The 20,655-nt window shown below is 37.5% G+C and overlaps 1 protein-coding gene and 1 long non-coding RNA gene across 8 annotated transcripts in view; one reads left to right on the top strand and one right to left on the bottom strand.

The window, feature by feature from the left end:
- The window catches only part of LOC138757224 (probable E3 ubiquitin-protein ligase HERC1), a 309,739-nt gene that overhangs the window by 282,460 nt on the left and 6,624 nt on the right, over positions 1 to 20,655 (top strand). For 5 of the 7 annotated variants that reach the window (XM_069924220.1, XM_069924216.1, XM_069924219.1 and 2 more), the window contains exons 69-76: positions 936 to 1,041; positions 3,552 to 3,721; positions 6,013 to 6,151; positions 7,850 to 8,019; positions 12,147 to 12,313; positions 13,690 to 13,855; positions 15,359 to 15,435; positions 19,962 to 20,214. In XM_069924220.1, coding sequence (XP_069780321.1) covers positions 936 to 1,041; positions 3,552 to 3,721; positions 6,013 to 6,151; positions 7,850 to 8,019; positions 12,147 to 12,313; positions 13,690 to 13,855; positions 15,359 to 15,435; positions 19,962 to 20,214 — 1,248 coding nt within the window. The remainder of the gene's footprint in view (positions 1 to 935; positions 1,042 to 3,551; positions 3,722 to 6,012; positions 6,152 to 7,849; positions 8,020 to 12,146; positions 12,314 to 13,689; positions 13,856 to 15,358; positions 15,436 to 19,961; positions 20,215 to 20,655) is intronic. The other 2 variants (XM_069924215.1, XM_069924218.1) reach the window with 1 other exon arrangement.
- LOC138757226 (uncharacterized) lies at positions 4,347 to 19,264 on the bottom strand. The gene is made up of 4 exons (XR_011353430.1): positions 19,036 to 19,264; positions 15,498 to 15,643; positions 5,504 to 5,569; positions 4,347 to 4,666 (listed from the first exon to the last, which is right to left on the bottom strand). It is a non-coding gene; the product is annotated as an uncharacterized lncRNA (long non-coding RNA).

The raw sequence follows: 20,655 nt of genomic DNA, 5'->3' as shown, positions 1-20,655 counted from the left end.
ATTCTTCTCAGGAAACAATGGTTCTCTATAAATGTGCTGTGAACTCTACCAACTCACAGCTAACTTACTAAGAATAAATACAATATTTTAACTCTATAATTTACTAAGACACTTTTATAAAAGAAATATAGTTTAACATTAAAGGTTAACACAAATCTGTTGCAGTACTTATAGGCATGGTTTTGTTGACAGCTTGTCTATTTTGGTGAGTATACTATGAACAATAATTTTGACCAATTTTGATACTTGTTTATTGTGTTTGGACATTATTGTATTGCAGAACAAACAACCTGCAATATTGTAATGTATATTCTGCAATGATTCATTAATCTGGCTTTAGTAAAGCATACTTGAAACAGAGCAAGAAAGTAATTGTGAAAGTAATTTGGAGAAAAAGTTTATCTTAGTGAAACATGAAAGTCTGCAGGCATTGTGATTACAGACAAACACCAAAATGCTGAAGGAACTTAGCAAAAGGGCTCAGGCCCAAACATTGATTATACATCTTTACCTTCTATAAATGTTGCGTAACCTGCTGAATTCCTCCATCTTTTTGTTTTGTTTTTATCTTTGTTTATTCAAGTTGCCCATTCCAATCATAAAATTTAAGATATTGCATTGAAATCTTTTGTAGTAATGCAAAATAAACAGGTATTGTGATTGAATTATTTGGAAACATTGGTTGCTTTGAATAAAGTCACTGTTCTCAATTTAACATGTATGTAGCCATTAACACCATTGCATATAAATTATGTTGATTTACATTTTCTTGTTGGGGTTTAAGTTACTTTCATATCCAATTATTGGAATTTTTAAAAATGTAGATGGCCAATCAGTTTACAGTACTAATTCCTTTTGCCAAATCAAGGATGAAATATACTGAGAGAAAATCTCCAACAATAACTTACTATGAGCTTTATTTTTATTTTACCAAGCAGAGAATTGAGGCCCTTTGCAACAAAGGAGTGAAGAAAGTAGCTTGTGGGACCCAGTTTTCTGTTGTACTAACAAAGGATGGACGTGTATTCACTTTTGGACAAGGTACATTTCTAGTGCTTCCTACCTTTATGTTCATTTTATTGCAAGTAATATTGATGATATAACATTAAGTTTATAAATTAACTGAGACAAGTAAATGTGCTTTAGTAATTCTTTATATTTTGAAGCTGATTAGCTCAATGTCACTACTTGGGACAGCCAGGAGAGCATTGAGCTACAAGGCAAGAAATGCCTCACTGGTATCAGTGGGCTTGAATGCACTTCATCCGGCTGTGCCTCGCATTTGCCTCTGAGCCTAACTTCAGAATTGCAACAGCTCCCAGTGTCCTTGAGGCCTATACTGTAGCCATTCCTTGAACCAAATCAAAGCACAAACAGAAAGGTGGCCTTGAAAGCATAAAGAGCACACACCAACATACTGATCTGATGTTCTTCTTGCAGCTTGTGACATCAGATATTTTTCAAATAAATCACAATTGAAATTCATTCTGCAGTTATCTCAATATTTTTCTTACTTTCATATTTCACTTCATTCATATTGTTTAAATTTAAATGAAGTCAAATATAAATGTTTTTATACCCTTACCTTTTCCATGGAAGTCTATGACTTTAATCAAATTTAAATAGCTGGTTATGGCAATTATGGCCAGTGTAAAGTTAAGGCACCAGATTGAGCTTCTACCTCTGGACTTGTCACATTTTCTGACCTCCAGCAAAATCTGGACTTGTGCATTGCAACACAGACCCAGAAGTAAGCCACACGAGCCAGTCATTAATATGATCCAAGCCAATCGGTGGAGCTTGGCTTGAAGTTTTGTTCACGCTACCCCAACAATAAAAAGACAAGAGTTCTGTCATAAAACATCAGAAACATCAGGGCTTATTATGTGCTTTCAAGAAAAAAAAACAGTCCATCAGGTCCATGCCAGTTCCCAGCATGCATTTTCCAGGTAACCTGGCAATATTTTCTCCCCAACAATTCCCCTTTGGATATTTTTGACACTTTTCTAAGTGGCATTAGGATTAGGTTATCTACATCAGCCCATTAAACTACCTCCACATTTTTGAGATGTGAGAAACTCCTGTGCATCACAGAAATTCTTAGATGCCATGATGAATGTGAAAATTCCAGGCCAACACCACCAATGGTCAAGATTGAACCTGGGTCCCTGGAGCTGTGAGGAAGCACCACAACTTCACCACAAACAATTTAAACCTTTTTTTAATCTGGACAAAAAGGAAGGGAAAGATTATATACTTTACAAACTACTGTACTGTTCAAGTAAGGACATTAATAATATTCCATGAAACTATGAGAACAAAATTGTCCTGTTGTGATGTAGAAAATGCGGAAGCCATTTGTTGCACAGCAAGATCCAAATGTGATAATTAGTAGATTCTTTGTTTCATTAAGGTTCAAAGGATAAATATTGGCCAGATCAGCAAGAATGACTCCTTGTCCTTCTTGAAGACAGAGTTATCAAGACGTGATGAATCAACTCTTATTACGTGTTTATGTGTTACTTATCAACTCACCAATAATTTTGGCCATAAATAATTCTGCCTGTTTAATCTTTGTCTTTTCTAGCTTTTGGATCCAAGAAGATCATGCAATGTGACCTCTGTTTTTTTTTTGTTTTTTTTGAAAATTATTACCTATAACACTTTGAAACTTGTCAGGAAATGTTCATTTGATCCCTGAGTTGTCAAAGTGGGGGCTGTTTTATAGATCATTATTAAGTTCCCACCAAAAAATATTCCAAGGCCAAGGAGGCTCTCTGAAATCCCATCTACTTGTACTTCTGTGTGGAGATGGCTGTATTTAATAGAACTTAAATAGGTCTTTATTGGTCTTGATAGAACTTAATCTTTTATTGAGACTTGTTTAAGGTTAATTTACATATTTAATTGTGAATGCATATTTTGTTTTTCCACAGTTTTATGTCAAATTATCCCCTTATTTGCCAATATGATTTTTATGTGTTTTGACTATATAATTGGAAAGTGCCTTTAAGATTTCACATTGGTTGTGTGAATAATAAAGACTAATCCAAGATTGATTGTATGAGGATATGCAGATAATCACTTTTTATTATTTTCTGCATATATATCATTATTGTTACCTGATTTTATTTGTTCCCCACACCCACAAGTTCAGCTGTTCCGCCACACATACTTTCTACTCTACCAAGCAAATCTCTTCTCTCAACACCACGTGAAGAATCTTGCTGAAGTTCTAACTTAATCATTCTCTCCACCCTCGATAAGTAAAATTGCCCTTCTAAGTAAATGTTAAATTCCAGGACTATAGATTTCACTGATGACAACGATGGAGGGTGATGTCCAGTGGCTATTGAGCGAATCAGGGAAAAAGAAGTTTTGCAAGGGAATGACGAACACAGTATATGTATAAAACATAGTATATTGGAGGGAAAAGAGCTGAAACTCTAGCATGAATCCAAACAGAAGTTAACTCCAAGAAAACAGTTTTTACTTAAATGTTGAGAACTGGGCAGTCTTCTTAGAGTCCTTTGTTTTTTTTTAATTATTAGAGCGACTTATCGGCTTGCCAGATTCAATGCTGCGCAATCACAACCACCCACAGCAGGTGCCTGCACTGGAATCGATATTTGTTGAAGATATTGCAGTAGGATCAGAGCACACCCTTGCTTTGTGCTCAACAGGGGATATATTTGCTTGGGGTTACAATGCTGATGGCCAGGTAGGTCATCCACATTCATGAAACTTATTTCTTCAAAATACAATTAACTGATTGGAATTGACAATTCATAACAAAGTTCCAGTTTTATTCAATGAAAATGGTAACCGGTTTACACAAAATGATCATACTCTCGTGAAATACAACAAAAACAATAGAAGTCTAGACTGATAAATCCATATAACAATTACAGCACAGAAACAGGCCAACTTGGACCTTCCATGCTGAACACTTTCTCCCACCTAACCCCACTGACGTACACTCAACCCATAACCCTCCATTCCTTTCCCAATCTAACAGTTATCTACCACTACTCTCTGGCATCTCCCATTCAACCATTGTTGAATCCGTTTTATTACTTCACTGTTAATACCTAATGATTGAACCTTCCTAACTAATCTTCCCTAAGGAACCTTATCAAACTCCTTACTAAAGTCCATATTATACAACATCCAGTGCCACATCCAACTTTTTCTTAAATACTAATATTGAGCCTGCCTCCACCACTTCGTCCGGAAGCTTGTTCCATACACCCACCACTCTGAGTAAAGAAGTGTGGAGCACTGAGGTAGCAGCAAGCAAGAACGAAATTCAAAAGACTGTACAAACAGGCTTTATTCCAGTAAAAAGTCTAAACGTCAGTTCAAGCCTTTGTGGTTCCCCGTGTAACTGGATCAGGAGGGGCCGGCTCAGGTTTATATTCAGGTCGGCTGATTGACAGCCAGCCAGGTGGAGTCAGCCGCTTAGGTGGTCTTCCTGCATGTACAGAGATTGCCCCCTGCAGTAGGCTGGTGGTTGTATCACCCTTCTTAAAATTGTCCTGAGTGGTGGGGGGGAAACGGTGCCGGCTGATATTTACAGATTCAGGCAGTTCAGCAGCCATCGAAGTCTCTGGGACTTTTGCAGGGTTGGCTCCTGGTCAAAGGTTGGGAAGGGTGTGGTTTCTGCCTGAGGATGGAAAGAAAATGTTTTGAAAACCAGTGTTTTGATTGTACCTAATTGACTCGTTATGTGCACAGTTTCATAATTCCAAAGGAAATGAACCAATGACAATTTTTCTCAAGCAAAATATTTCAGTAACAATTGGGTCTAGAGCAGTGATTCTCAACCTTCCCTTCCCACTCATATACCACCTTAAGCAATCCCTTACTAATCACAGAGCACCGATGGCATAGCGATTACTTAAAGTGGTCTGTGAGTGGAAAGAGAAAGGTTGAGAAGCATTACTTTAACTTTTTTTCTAACTCTCACTCAACTCTTTACTTTGGTAGATCCCTAAACACTAACAGCTCATTAAACTCACCTGGACTGTTCATTGAACTATTTTTCATACTACTGAACAATTCTGTTATTCTTTGATGTGCTGAATTATTCCATTTAATTGGACCACATTTGGATCCCTGCAATGCATCTAGCATTTCTTTATTTGGGCAATGAATGTTAAGACAGGATTCCTGTACCTTACTCTCAATAGAGGCCAAGGCAAAAGAGTCAAAATTCCATTGATGTATCTAACTTTTGTCCTTATTGGCTTATGTTTTCTGGAAAAAGGTTTTATTTCCATTCACTTTTATTCTTCTTATTAAAAAAATGCAGTTTTTGAGGAAGTGGAGAAAGCAGAGTTTTTCAACCAGCAAGTTTAATACTAACAATTACTTAACTGATTATTCTTCCACCAATCTCTGCTTTATTAATTATTATGTAAGTAATATATGAAATAAGTTTTCCTTTCAAAGAACAAAAAAGACCTCTCTTAACTAGACAATTATTTTAAAACTCACAAACCATTTTTGTACCAAGTTGAATCACTGAAATTTTCATTTCAATATATAGCCTGTGAATACTGGAATCCTAAAACAAAGAGATTTAGATCATTTGAATTAATATTTTGTTACAAAGGCAAAATATGTACTAAATAATCACAACAGCATCAAACTAGCATTAAAATCATTTAAATAGTATTTATTTCATGAAATAAAAATTGGAGTGATTGTACACGTATTTTAGATATCTAATACCAGCAGTGTGCATTAAGATTAAGTACATGGAACCAACACTGATATCTGTGTGTAATTTATCGAGGTATCCCATAGCAGCCAAGACAATGGAAATTAAGTTGAATGGATCTTCGTGGTCTTCATTATATTTAGCCTGCTTTCTATTTTAGAATTCCCCTGGATTTTATTTTAAATCAAAATATCTTTGAATCGTTTCCTCTATTCATCTGGTAACCTCTAACTTATACAACCACAGTATAAGATTGTGATACATTTCTTTTTAAATAATTTTAATAGCTTGGTCTAAATCATACCAATCAAGTTAAGGAGCCAACATTGATTACTGCACTTCAAGGGAAAAATATTCGCCAGATTTCAGCTGGCCGGTGTCACAGTGCTGCATGGACCACCCCTCCTCCTCCACCTAGAACTCCAGGTAACAATTATCCTTACAATGACACAAACAATTCTGATGAAACTACACACAATGTATGGAACATGCATGACCAGGTTGCAGAGTCAATAAGCAATGCAAAGAACTGGAGTGTCTCAAGGTTATTCAATATTTATAGTCCATGTGCTTGTGGAATTTTTGAGGCCCTTGATGAGACCGCACCTAACCACAGATTTTATCTGAGGATGTTCTGTGAGTGGAATTCAGTTCAATGGACTGAATTCCAGGATAACAAATCTGATATATGAAGGGAAATTGGGTCAATTAGGCTTGTATTCAAGAGTTGAAAAGAATAAAATGGGATCTCACCGAAATCTACATAAAAAAAGATGAGACAGGTTGGTTGCAGAAAGGGATGAGGGGGCAGGGTGCAGACCATGGCACATGATCTAAGGGACAGATATAAGCTATTTAAGTCTGAGATGAGGTAAACATTCTTCTGCCAGAGTGCTGAATCTGGAATTCCCTACCTCAAAGTCTGATGGCAAACATGTTTAAGAAGCAGTTGAATATTTTTCTAAATTGTCTCTGAAAGCAGCTATTGACCTTTTCCTGAAAGAAGCAGGTTAACCTGCTGATATGTTTCTAAATTTCTCTCATAGAAGCTGGAACCTGTCAGGTAATTAGCTCTCATTAGGTTCTCGACTTCTAAAATCATTTGCTAATATAATTTGAGAAAATTTTGAGATATGGGGTAGTATTTATCAGTGGTGGGTTTGGAATGACAGAAAGTTAGGGGCACAAATTTAAGAATGAAGAAAACTGTAAAAAGAAAATTGGCTTTGAGTATTTACTGGAAGATCTTTTTATTGTACATTACCCTTGTGTGCTCATCTTAAGTACTATATTGGTGCTTAATTTTAGCTGATATTGCATTTCATTATTGAGGAACACCCAATTCACGCTAAGGATATTTAAACATAACAATAAATATATCCTTGCTGGTGGTATCACTATCCTGAGAGCATTAGAGCATTTTCATATTGAGGTCAAGTTGAACTTTCTGGAAGGCTTAGTATCATTATTATGACATAAGGTTTGGTAGACTGAGACTTTATTCATTGGACAGTAGAAGATTGAGAGGGGATTTGATAGAGTCATTTAAAATTATGAAGGGAATAAATGGATTCGATGTGAATAGGCTCTTTCCCCTGAGGGAAGGGGAGATTGGAACATGGAGTCATAAGCTGAGGGTTAGGAGGCAAAACTTTAGGAGTAATATAAGAGGATGCTTCCTCACTTAGAGAGTGGTGGCTGAGCGGAATGATCTACTGGAAGAAGTAGTTGCGGCAGGATCAATTCTGTCATTTAAGGGGAGTCTAGATGAGTACATGGATGCGAGGGGATTGGAGGGTTATCGGCATGGGAGTGCAGTTTCACGTGAATTGGTGCGGACTAGAAGGGCTGATATGGCCTGTTTCCATACTGTAAATTGTTATATGGTTATAAAGTTGTATCATTAATGATGGCATATTTTTGAAGTATTGATGTAAATTTCTTATTGTTAAAACTCTAAAGAAAGACAAATTCTTGTAAGATATTGTTTAATTTCTAGAAAAGAAATAGCTTTATGTGGGAATGAATTCAAGGTTTTTTTTTCTCTGCCAAGTGACTACAAGTACAACTGAATTGATCTTGGATAGCTCTGGAGATGTAATTTACCTCTTTCTTTTAATTCAGGTAACATAGTTCCTGTTCAACTTGGTGTGCCACAGATGGTACCCCCTCAGTACAGCATGCTTAAAGAGTGGAGCCCGGAAGCCCTCACAAATAGGCTGCGGGTTCTGTTACACTTCTCTGACCTGATGCACAAGTCTTGGCAACTATTAAATCTCAACTCTAATGATCAGGTACTCCCTTAGTAATCATCGACTTTATTAAAGAAGAACAAGTTGAGAATAGTGGTTGTTGATTAGTTGTCAATTAATATTTTGTAATTCAGTTGTCACTTTCAAGGCCAGAATTGGATAAAATTGATTTTTGTGTTGGATTTCTAACTTTCTCTATATTGATTATAATTGCCAAATGTTGATTCACTCACCTATTTTACATCACCATATAATTTCCTACTGTTAACCAGCAATAGGTACCTTTTTTGCAGATCTGGTTTTAATGAAAACTTGAGGGTCCAATGCTGAGCTACACCAATGTTATTTATGTTGAAAGTGTTGCTCTCATCCCCTAATTCCACGTCACCACCTTCCCTAATTCCACGTCACTGCCTTCCCTAATTCCACGTCACCGCCTTCCCTAATTCCACGTCACTGCCTTCCCTAATTCCACGTCTCCGCCTTCCCTAATTCCACGTCACCGCCTTCCCTAATTCCACGTCACCGCCTTCCCTAATTCCACGTTACCGCCTTCCCTAATTCCACGTCACCGCCTTCCCTAATTCCACGTCACCGCCTTCCCTAATTCCACGTCACCACCTTCCCTAATTCCACGTCACCACCTTCCCTAATTCCACGTCACCACCTTCCCTAATTCCACGTCACCATCTTCCCTAATTCCACGTCACCACCTTCCCTAATTCCATGTCTCCACCTTCCCTAATTCCACGTCACCACCTTCCCTAATTCCACGTCACCACCTTCTCTGCCACCTCAATATGACTATTGACTCAGGCCACAAGATTTCCTTAAATTCCATAATTTATCAGATCTTCAGAATGTGAATATAGGTAACATCCAGTAATGCTCTTGTCTTCATAGTCTGTTGATGCTAATTTCCCTTATCAAAAAAGTATATCAACGTTAAATTCAAATTGATTATAATCTGATTGTACATATGCAAGCTGTTGAAACAGCATCTTTCCAGTCCATGGTGCACGCTCAAAAATACTCAGTACAGAAAGAGCACATAAATAAATAAAACAAAAATAGATAACAATATTTGGGATTATTGTCACAGTTACAGGATACTGCACTTCAGTCTTACAATCTGTGGGAAGAAGCTATTCCCCAGCCTGGCAGTCCTGATTTTGATGCTCCTGTACCTTCTTGATGGAAGTGGGTTGAAAGGGTCTTTATAATTCCTTGAGCCCTATTTAGAAAGCATTCCCAGTAAATGTCAGCTACAGAGGAAAGGTAGACTTCAGTAATCCTTTCAGCTCTTTTAATAATCTTCTGTTAAGACTTCCACTCTGATTTATTTCAACTACCATACCAGACAACAATGCAGCCAGACAGGTCACTCAATTGTGGTCCTGTAAAAAGTTGTCAAGATGGGGGTTGGTAGCCTTGCCCTCCTCATCCTCTTTAGGGGCGTAAGCACTAGTTAGTGCCTTCCTGACTAATGGGGAGGTGTGCATCCAGGATAGGTGGTCCTTTATATGCACTCCATGGAACTTTGTGCTCTCCCTCTTTCCACAGAAACCCGTTGATGTGAGTGGAGAATGGTTGACCTTTGTTTGTTTACCAGTCACAAATCCTATCACAAAAAAAAATGTGATCTCATCAAGAAGCAAATAACTGCAGATAATGGATATCTGAAATTAAAACAGTGCTGGAAAGACAGCAGTTTGTAGAGAGAAAAATAGTTACTGTTTCAGGTTAATGATCGTTCATCTTATCCAACCACAGCTTAAAGACACTTTGAAAATATCCATTCCAAATTAGGGGAAAGTGTTTGTTTTGTAATGGTTTTATGCACAAAATACTTCTACCTGTTAAACCAATTCATATTAGAGGCAGAACAGATGTTCATCTTTCAACTCACTGGTCATCCACACCAGCTACCATTAGTAAAGTAACACACTCCACTGATCAATAAAAAAGGATATTGACTTGACAAATCACCCATGTCTACACTCCATGACAAGAGGAAGGAGCCAATGGAAAATGAATACCGAGGGAATTGCAAAAGCAGATGTCAATGTGACTACTCCATTTGGTTGCTCTGTGTGTTTCCTTTAGTTGATTGCATCAGTTCCCGAGGGAAAAATCATTAATTTCTTTAATCTAGTACAATGTTGGTGGTCCGCCAAGAATAATTATGGCAGAGATCACACTGACAGTTAGGAGAGAATTGCATTATGTATGTGAGTTGAAATCAAGAACACCATTCAATGCTCACTTTGGCAGTGTCACTTAGTAGACCACATTTTCATGCAACAATAAGACTGATAATGTGCAATATAAATTTAAGCATCCAATATGGCACTCTCAGGGCTTGAATCTTCCACTGACAGTTTAATTTAGAATACACTTCAATAAGCAGGTAAGAAATTATGGAGCTACTGACTAGGAATTCATTTTGATTTTTAAATGCCCAGAATGCCTTAAACCAGAGTTACCTTTGCTGTTTAGTAATAATTTAAAATGACAACATGAGATGTATCTTGCGCTTGTTGCCAGCCGAGAACAGGCATGGGTGCCTGAAAAAATAGCAAACTATAAATAAACAAATACATCACTGCTCTGAGTGAAAGAGGATGATGTATGATCTTTTTAAATGTGAAATACATGTCTGTGGAAACAAAAAATATACCCAAACTCAATTCAGTAGTACTTGTGTTTTTGTGTGTGTATTCAAAGGAATCCTTTAGTATTTCTGGATCAATTAAACGTGCACTTTTTCATCTCAAACCAAGATAAATTTTCATTAGGATTGCTTTCAACAAAAGTAGTAATATTATAAATTGTCTTTTGTCTGCTTCACTGGAGTGACACAAATACTGTAGTCACAGAAATATTGGTGTGGTGAGAAAAGTATAATTTCTCTAAATCCTATTTTCTGTGATTTTTTTTGTCAAATTATGAACAGTTTTGATTAAAGTGCTTGAAGACCATCTAAACTTAATTCACTTGAAGAAAGAACAAATTTAAATTCACGGAAAACAAACAAAACTGCAGAAACTGGAATCTAACTTTCAACAAACCAAAAATATGGCAGAGCTGTGGGTCCACAGAAAGCAAGGAGCGGCTACACAGCAGGGTCCTTCTGCCCAGTCCTACTACTGATGGCTCCGTACAGGCTTTAAACTGCCTGTTTAAGAAGCTGACAGTATTTTATTTTAAAATCCTGCAACCGCAGGGTTTGGCCCCAAACCCTGCGGTGTTGGCAGCAGCCTCAAGAGGTTGCAGGCTCCGAAGATATGAGGTCTCACGCAAAGCTGAGGGCTGCTGGTGACTTGCAGTCAAAGGACTCGCAACAGGCTGCGGACTGCTGGAGACTGGCTTCAGACTGGCAGAAGGATTACCACTTATCAAAATCAAGATGCAAGAGGGTGCCGAAGGTGGGAGAGGATTCCTTAGGGGTCTTGGGCCAGAAGGCTTCCAGATCATGTCAGGTTTGGATCTGGGGCTCAGGTTGCCGATGATTTAGACTGAAGTCTGTGTGCCTGCAGATGCCACAGGAGTACTGGAGGTGAATTCGTGGGTGCTCAGTGACTCTGAGGAGATTCTCTTTTCCTTCTCTTTCTCTGACTTTAAGGGGAGCTGGCAATTTCTGCTAATGGCTGATCTTTGTCTGCCTTATGGCAAACCAAATACAATTTTGTGTAATATTACATCTGTTTTATTACATGACAATAAAAGAATTTTGAATTTGAACAGAAATTCTGGAAGAACTCAGCCAGTCAAGCAACATCTGTGGATAATAAGAAACAATTAACCTTTTGGATCAGGAACCTTTCAGAACTTTAATTTCACTTTTAGTAAAAAGGGTGCATTCTCATCTATTAAGTTATCAAGATAAAATTTTATTCACTTATTATTTCTTTGTTCAATGGTTACGAACTGAGGAAGCAGCAATCTGCAAGGACCTTTTTAATGCAAGTTTTGAGTTTGCAGGAGACGTGTTCATCCCACCTTGATAATGAATGTATGTAACTTGTACTTTTGTTCAATAATCTTTAACCTGTGAAGATCTAATAAAATTAATTTTTTTCTGCAAATTTTTGTTTTAATTGAACAAAGGTTATCATTGTAACAAACAATAAAAGATATTTGAAAGGTAATTTGTCCATTTTCTGCAGGCTAATGCATCCCTATATAATGGAGCTTCAGCAATAGCTCAAGGGCGGTTGAGAGGACTCCTGTCTCCAAAAGTCAACATTCTGCCACTCGTGCGAGCAATAGGAAGAAGTATGATTCAGGGAAAGACCTATGGACCTCAGATCACAGTGAAGAGAATTTCTGCAAGGTATGTTGCTTGATTAGCAACTCTGCCAATTGATTTGGAAAAGCTTTTTTTCATTTACTTGGAAAGAAACAGAGATACAGTCACAATTTACTATTAATATTTCTCAAAATAAACAAAATTATTTCAAATATATTGTTAGATAAAACTTTGGAAAAGATTGAATCCGGGTAAATAACCGATGAATTAAGTTGATTTCAAATTTGACTCCACAGAAAAATAATTTAGTGTTACTAAAAATGATACATTGCAAGCTATTCATTACCAGTCACTAAAAGGCTCAGAATTCACTTCTTTAAGTGACTAGGTGTGGGGTTTTCATTATGAAACCTGAGCAAGCCAATCAAAATTACTTTGGTCTTTATTTTCATTAAATGAATGCATACTTAAAAATGGATACTCCCCTTCAGATGAAGAATTCTCTGTTAGTACAAAATATGGATTGAGATGCTTGTGAATCATATCCCTTCTTGTATTCAGATGCCAGACTTGACAAAAATTTAGTATTTCTCACAGTGAACAAGCATTTAGCAGTGGGGAGAAAATAACATTTTACTTAATTTTTCCATAATCATCCAAAGTCAAGTAAAACTCCAAAAATGTTGATTGTCACACAGAGTTTAACCAATCACATTATATCAAATGCAGGTTCAGGAACACTAAACCAATTTATCAGCTGTGAGTACACATATCCTCACACAGTCCCACATATATACCTATCTATTTTTAAACTGGTATACAATGAAGAAATTGTTAGAATAATGAAAATAGTAAAAATTTCTGTACAGACAAAAATGTGACATGTAGAATTAAATGTGAGGAAGTATCAGATTTAAGAAAGGACATCAATTTGCATAATGGTGAATAAATAATGAATAAATTAAGAATTTTCTTCTTTTACGAAAGAACAAGGTACTGATGTAATATAACCACCCCTTACTCACCCCTTCTGCAACTTAAAAAAAAATTGTTTTCTCTCTTTACCACTTGTTCTAGGGTCTTCAAGAAACATTACCTTTGATTCACACTCCATGCATACTCCCTGGCCTAGATGTTGCCAGCATTTTTTTATTTCTATTTCAGAATTTCAACATCAGTTTTTCCCCATTTCAGTCATACCTATATAATTAGGTCAACAAAATACTACAAAATAAGGTATATCCATCATGCGATGTAGCTCATCTTGTAGTATTCATTGTGTAACTGCCAGCATATAAAGTAACTTTTTAAAAAATCTTTTTGAATGCTGCCACAACAAAATCAAATCAGACACGATTTAGGTGCAATGGCAATTTTTTACAGTTAAAATCAGAGTTGCTTTTGTCAAAGTATGGTTAAAATTATTTTTTTCTTCTATTTGTGTTTATCTGTTATTTCAGGGGTCGGTCAAACAAGCCAATCTTCATTCAGATTGCCAAACAAGTTGAGCAGCTCAATGCCTCAGAGCTGAGGCTTCCATCACGAGCGTGGAAAGTGAAGCTGATTGGAGAAGGGGCTGATGATGCTGGCGGAGTTTTTGACGACACAATTACTGAAATGTGCCAAGTAAGTTTTCATTTGCGAAGAATTATATGATACAAAAGTACCGAAGTACCATTCAGCCAAAAGGTTGATGCCTATGTTTATGTGCTCCCTTTCTGTTCCTCCACCCACCTCGCTTTGTCTCACTCTATTAACATAGCATTCTATCCCTTGCTTCCAGAGCTTGCATGAAGTTGGCCTCTCAGATTTAGTCTCCATACTTCTTCTGAATGACTTTCTGCTCCTTTCACTATATTCACTATTTGTCAATTTCTTTAAAAATTTTAAGTTTCCGTTTGCACACATTGATGTCTCTTGACTGAATGGCATGTGGTAACAGCTTCCAAATGCAGACAGTGGTGCTTCCTAACCCTTATCTGAACTGACTAAGTTGGTGTCTACCTTTTTTAGTAGTAGTTGGCTGTAATTGTGAAGGGAAGGAAACAATGCTTTTACAAAGGGTACAGTTTTAACCTTTGAATGTTGTGAAATTTGAATTCTGATTTGTTCACTTTGCACAGGCATTTTATTAACTGAGAGAAACTATTGGTCTGTAATTTATTCAAATAATTAATTTATTAGGTTAGCAAAATTAAAGATTTGTGGCAGTCACAATGGACACTGGGTAGGATGAATAGCAAACAGGCTGCAACACAAGAATAATTCTCGTTTGGTTCTTGGAATTATTATCCAGGACACTTTATTGATAGTAAGCAGAAGACTGTACGCAATTACTGAGACATATTAATTTGAGCCTTGAATTTTGTTATATAAATTGGCCTTTATTGCATATTTTTGATTATTTTTATGACTTTAATTTATTGAGCCACAAGGTGGGAACAAGCCCTTTGGCCCAACTTGCCCATGCTGACCAAAATGGCCCACTCACATTAGTCCCACCTACCTGCATTTGGCCCATATCCCTCTAATCCTATCCTATGCATGAATTCCTCCAAACCTTTATAAAAAATTGCAATATTACTTGCCTCAACTGATCCATACACTCACCCTCTGTGCAACAACAACAAAAATTACCCCAGGTTCCTATTAAATCTCTTTCATCTCATCTTAAACTGATGTTCTCTCATTGTCAATTTCCTTACTTTAGACAAAAGACTCTTGTGTGGTCACTCATTCTATTCATGATCTTGTACACCTTTGTGAGATCACCCCTGATCGTCCTGTGCTCCAGGGAACAAAGCCCTTGCCTGCTCAACCTTTCCCTGTAGCTTAAGCCACCAAGTTCTGGCACCATTCTTGAAAACTTTTTCTGTACCCTCTTTTGTTTGGCAACATATTTCTTGTAGCATGGTGTCAAAAACTGAACACATTACTTGAGATGGAGCCTCACCAATGACACATACAACTTCAATATTTAGTTTTTAGAATGACTTTATGAGAACCATCTGCCACATAAGCAAATGTTCTTTATTTAATATGAAATGTGAATGCTTATAAGAATTTGTTAAATAACAACGGCAATTTATTCCAACAGCAATTTAATTTCTGTCTGTTTTCAACATCCAGGAGTTGGAGACCGGAGTGGTTGATTTACTGATTACAACACCAAATGGTATCGCAGAAGTTGGTAGCAACAGAGACAGGTAAAGGAGATGTTTTACTATGATTACGAAGGAAAGAAAAAATAACTTGAATTAAAAATCACCTTGTCACTTGCCTTTTGAGGGAGCTGGATAGGTACTTGAGAGGGCATCATTGGCGGGGACGTGGTAAAGTCACTGATGGGATTGCTTGACAAGATGCTGGCATGTATTTGATGGCCATATGATGGTCATCCATAATATAATAGTTCTATGATTTTAAATAAGAACAACTTGTAATGACACCACTGGCTGTTGAGTGGCATTAAAAATATCAAAATATTCAAATAGTTCAGGAAATAATTTCAGATAACAATTATTTTCAAAAGGTTTGCTTCCTGAAACAAAATTGGGGATTATGATAGACAACTGCAAGATGATTTCAGATTTGCTGTATCATGTAGGAAGTTGAAGAAATGTTAAATTAACTTTTATTGAATTTAGCCATGTTTAATTGTGTAATGATGCCGACACATGGTCTTAGTTCAACTGTTTTGCTGCTGATCTAAGTTTTTCCTCAGCATCTGATGCCTCTCATGTCAGTGTTAAAACATAGTTGGCCAGCATTGATGGATTCCAGTTGCCCTGATACCACTTTTCCATGGTCACAATCTCCGCCCCCACTCAGTGCTGCCACTGACCCTTCCCGCTCAGCGCCGCCACTGACCCCCCCCCCCCCGCCTTGCTCAACACCGTCACAAGCCCCCACCCAGCACTGTTGTATTTTTCTGGGGGGGGGGGGGGGGTTGCTCAGGATGTGGCCTGGAGGCCAAGGGACGGGAGTCCAAAAATGTTTGGGAACCACTGACTTAAAATATGACAGAAAATCACAAAAATAGGTTATATATAAAGAACGGTACATGATAGGAAAATTTTAAGATGGTTTTCATGATTAGCAGCCCAAAATCAATAAAGTACACCAAAAAGTGTTCAGGAAGAAAAATCTTTGTTGTCCAGTGTCATCGGTTAACATAAGCAAGGGTCCATAAATATCCAACTGTAATCAGTAACAAAAGTGTACCTTCTTCATTGGCATCAGTATTATTATACCTATGTGAAAATTCAAATGGGTTCAGATTTAATATCTAAACTATTATTACAAGCTCCCATTTCATTTAGTAAGACTGTCACCTTAAGGGTTAATACCCTAACCCTAACCATTTACAGCACAGAACCAGGCCAGTTTGGCCCTACTAGTCGGTGTCGAACATCACCTCCCACCTGGTCCCACTGACCTGTATTTAGCCCATAACCTTCCATACCTCTCCTATCCATATATCTATCCAACCTATTCTTGAATATTAACATCAATCGCACTAGTGTCAGAAGTTTAATCCATACCCAATGCGTGAAGAAATTTCCCCTTGTGTTTCTCTTAAACTTTTCCACTTTTACTCTCAATCCATGCCTCGTTTGAATCTTCCCCACTCTTGGTGGAAAAAGCCTATCCACATTGACTTTATTTGTCCCCCTTATAATTTTGAATATCTCTATAAAATTACCCCTCAATCTTATACGCTCCAGAGAATAAAGTTCCATCCTGCTCAACCGTTCCCTGTAACTCAAAGCCTGAAACCCTGGCAATATTCTCGTAAATCTCTGCACTCTCTCTATACTGTTTATATCCTTCCTCTAATCCGGTGACCAAAACTGCACACAATATTCCATTGGCCTCACTAATGCCTCATATAATTTCAACATAATATCCCAACTCCTGTATTCTATACTCTGATTTATGAAAGCCAACATACTAAATGCCTTCTTCACCACTCTGTCCACATGTGATTCAACTTTCAGAGAGTTGTGTACCATGACTCCTAAACCCCTTTGTTCCACTGCACTCCTCAATTGTGTACCATTTAGCATGTATGTCCTATTTTGATTAGTCCTACCAAAATGTAGCACCTCACATTTATCTGTATTAAGCTTTATCTGCCATCTTACAGCCCACACTTCTAACAGTACTATATCACCCTGAAGTTTTGATAATCATCCTCACTATCCACTGTACTGCCAACCTTTGTATCATCTGCAAATTTACTAATCTACTTTGCCACCCCATTATCTAGATCGTTAATATATATGACAAACAGCAGTAGACCCAGTACCGATCCCTGAGGCACTCCACTCGTCACTGGCCTCCTATTCAACAATTTTCCACCACTACTCTCTGGCATCTCCCATCCGACCATTGTTGAACCATTTCACTACTTCATCATTAATACCTAATGCTTCCATCATCCTTACTAACCTCTTATGGGGAACCTTATCTAAAGCCTTACTAAAGTCCAAATTGACAACATCCACCCCCTTCCCCAACAACCTTTTTAGTAACCTCCTTGAAAAACTCTATAAGATTTGTTAAACATGATCTACCACATACAAAGCCTTGCTGACTACTCTAAATCAATCCCTGACTTTCCAAATAGTTGTATATACCATCTCTGAGAACACTTTCCATTAATTTACCCACCACTGACATCAGACTTACAGGCCTATAATTACCAGGTTTACTTTTGGATCCTTTTTTGAACAGCAGAACAACATGAGCCATCCTTCAGTTCTCAGCACTTCCCCCGTGGCCAGTGACATTTTAAATATTTCTGTCAACGCCCCCACTATTTATTCACTAACCTCCCACAGGGTCTTAGGGAATAGTTTGTCAGGACCTGAAGATTTATCCACCTTGATCTTTTTCAATGTAGCCAACAGTACTTTCTCATTAATTCTATTATCCATGAGCTCTCTACCATATTTCTTCACATCATCTGGCTCAATATTCTTTTCCTTAATGAATACTAAGTGTTTAAAATTTCATTCATCTCCTCTGGCTTCTCAGTGTCTACCCCCACCCCTTCATCTTCAAGGGGTCTAATTTTATCCCTCACTATTCTTTTATTTTTAATGTACTTATAGAACCCCTTTGGATTTATTTTTACTTTTCCTGCCAAAGCAGCTTCATATCTCCTTTTAGCCATTCTAATTTCTTTAAGATTTTTTTACACCCTTATATTCCTCAAGCAGTTCATCCCTTCCTTGCTGTTTATACCTGTTGTACACATATCTCTTCCTCCGAACCAAGTTTCTAATATCTTTTGAAACCAAGGTTCCCTACAGTTCCTAACCTTTCCTTTAATCCTCACGGAGACGTACCAACTCTGCACTCTCAGAACTTCTCCTTTGAATGTCCTCCATTTATCTGCTGCATTCCTCCCTGAAAATAACTTATCCCAATCCACACCTTCCAAATCTTTTCTCACCCCCTCAAAATTTGCTTTCTACCAATCAAGAATCTCAACCTTTGGCCCACCTATTCTTTTCCATTAATAGCCGAAAACTGGGATACTAAAAGAAACAGGATTTTATTATTGACCATCAGCCATCTGATGAATACAGAGGTGGAATGACTGTGTGAAATGGACAATACAGCTGATTCTCCCTGTCAGGGGAATTATTGAACCACCGTGACCAAAGGACTTGCTTAACCCGTATCTGGGTTTTGAAAGCAAAGGAATTGCTGCATTAGATTGTGACCAAATTAATGGTCATTTCAGCTGATCCATGCCTGGGTTTTGGAAGCATTGTGGAAGTCACTCATTTTACCTATGCAAGGAAAAATGGAGACCATTCGTCCAAAAAAACCCAACAGGATTCATGAGTTTTCAGGAATCCAGTCTCTCAGTCTCTCCCACCTCCTTCGCAATTACTTCTGGGTGTCAATTTAAAAGTCTGAGTTTCAGCTATGGATTTCTAAGACTGAAATTTGGAATGACTTTCCTGAATTGTGTCCAAGATGTAATGGTGTGGCTCTCGCTCTCTCTCTCTCTCTCTCTCTCTCTCTCTCTCACACACGCACGCACTCAGTGAATTTCTATTGTGATGTAATGCTACAAAACAGCAGTATTGTTAATGCTATGTGTTGAAATTAAGCTTAAACGTCCAAACTTCAGACAAAGGCAAAAATGCAACAACTGGGCCAAGGTTCTCTTATGCATCAGAATTAGTACATTTTGATTTTGCCATGGTATTTAAAGAAGAAAGAAATCCAGAGGAAAGAGAAGGATGAATTATTAATCAAATTTTATAAGCTTCTTTGGAGAAAGCTTGGAGGCACAAAATATCAGGGGACACAAATTTATAATTACAGACTAAAAATCCAACATTTAATGAGGAAATCGCTTTCATTCAAGAAATTAATTTTGACCTGAAATTCACTATTTGTCTTGAAGGTGGTGAAAGCAGAATGGATTTGTGTCTTCAAAGAGAGTTAGATAGGAACCTGAAAGAAAATAATTGCACCGTCATAGTGGCAAGAAGAGTGGGAATAGCAGGGATGGAATTGCTGTCCTTTCAGGTAGTTTTGATTCAGTGGGTGCAATGGGCTCCTGTGCAGTAACTATTCTGTACTTCTATGAAAGTACAAATCTGACAATAATATTATTGGCCATAAAATGGCTTGTAAAACCAGGATGCTTAGTTTTGCTGGTAAACCAACTTCTCAAATTAAGCCCCTTTGTTTTCTCTTTCAGATTTTTACTAAACCCATCCGCTAACACTAAAAATCATCTCCAGCAATTTAAGTTTTTAGGAATACTAATGGCTGTGGCTATTAGGACCAAGAAACCACTGGATCTACACCTAGCACCACTTGTATGGAAACAACTGTGCTGTATTCCACTCACCTCTGAAGATCTAGAGGAGGTTGACTTGCTTTACATTCGAAACTTGTATGGAATCTTGCATCTGGATGATAGTGGGATAACAGAAGAAAATTTCCTGGAAGTAAGGGCTGTCCCAAGTTTCTGATTGAATTCTCTAATGCTCTTTACTAAATTAGAAGGCATTAAGAGGCAAGCTATTGAAATAAAAGGCATTACATTGTCTTGTACAAAGTCACCTTTCTGTGTTGTAAAATTATCTTCAATAATTTTAATTTCTCCTAGAAGCATGGAACAGAAAGTTGAGTATTCATCTCTACAAGGGAGAAAGTTGGAGAAATCCAATTGTTTTATATGCATAATGCATTTGAAATTGTTTCATGTCAGAAAAAAAAACTATGAAAAGTTTCTAGCTTGTCTTTAATCACTCCACAAATTCAGATGGTACCTTTTTGTTGCATGAATTCTATATCAGAGGCTTTGGGGATAATGCTATTGCCCATTCAATGGTCCGTTTGCAACATGGCACATCAACATGTTATCCTGGGGCTGGCTGTCATTGGTT

This window comes from Narcine bancroftii, chromosome 3 (genome assembly GCF_036971445.1).
Source record: "Narcine bancroftii isolate sNarBan1 chromosome 3, sNarBan1.hap1, whole genome shotgun sequence".
In the NCBI taxonomy this organism is placed as follows: Eukaryota; Metazoa; Chordata; class Chondrichthyes; order Torpediniformes; family Narcinidae; genus Narcine; species Narcine bancroftii.
The sequence above is the reverse complement of the archived record's forward strand: the minus strand, read 5'-3'. Positions and strand labels throughout refer to the sequence as shown.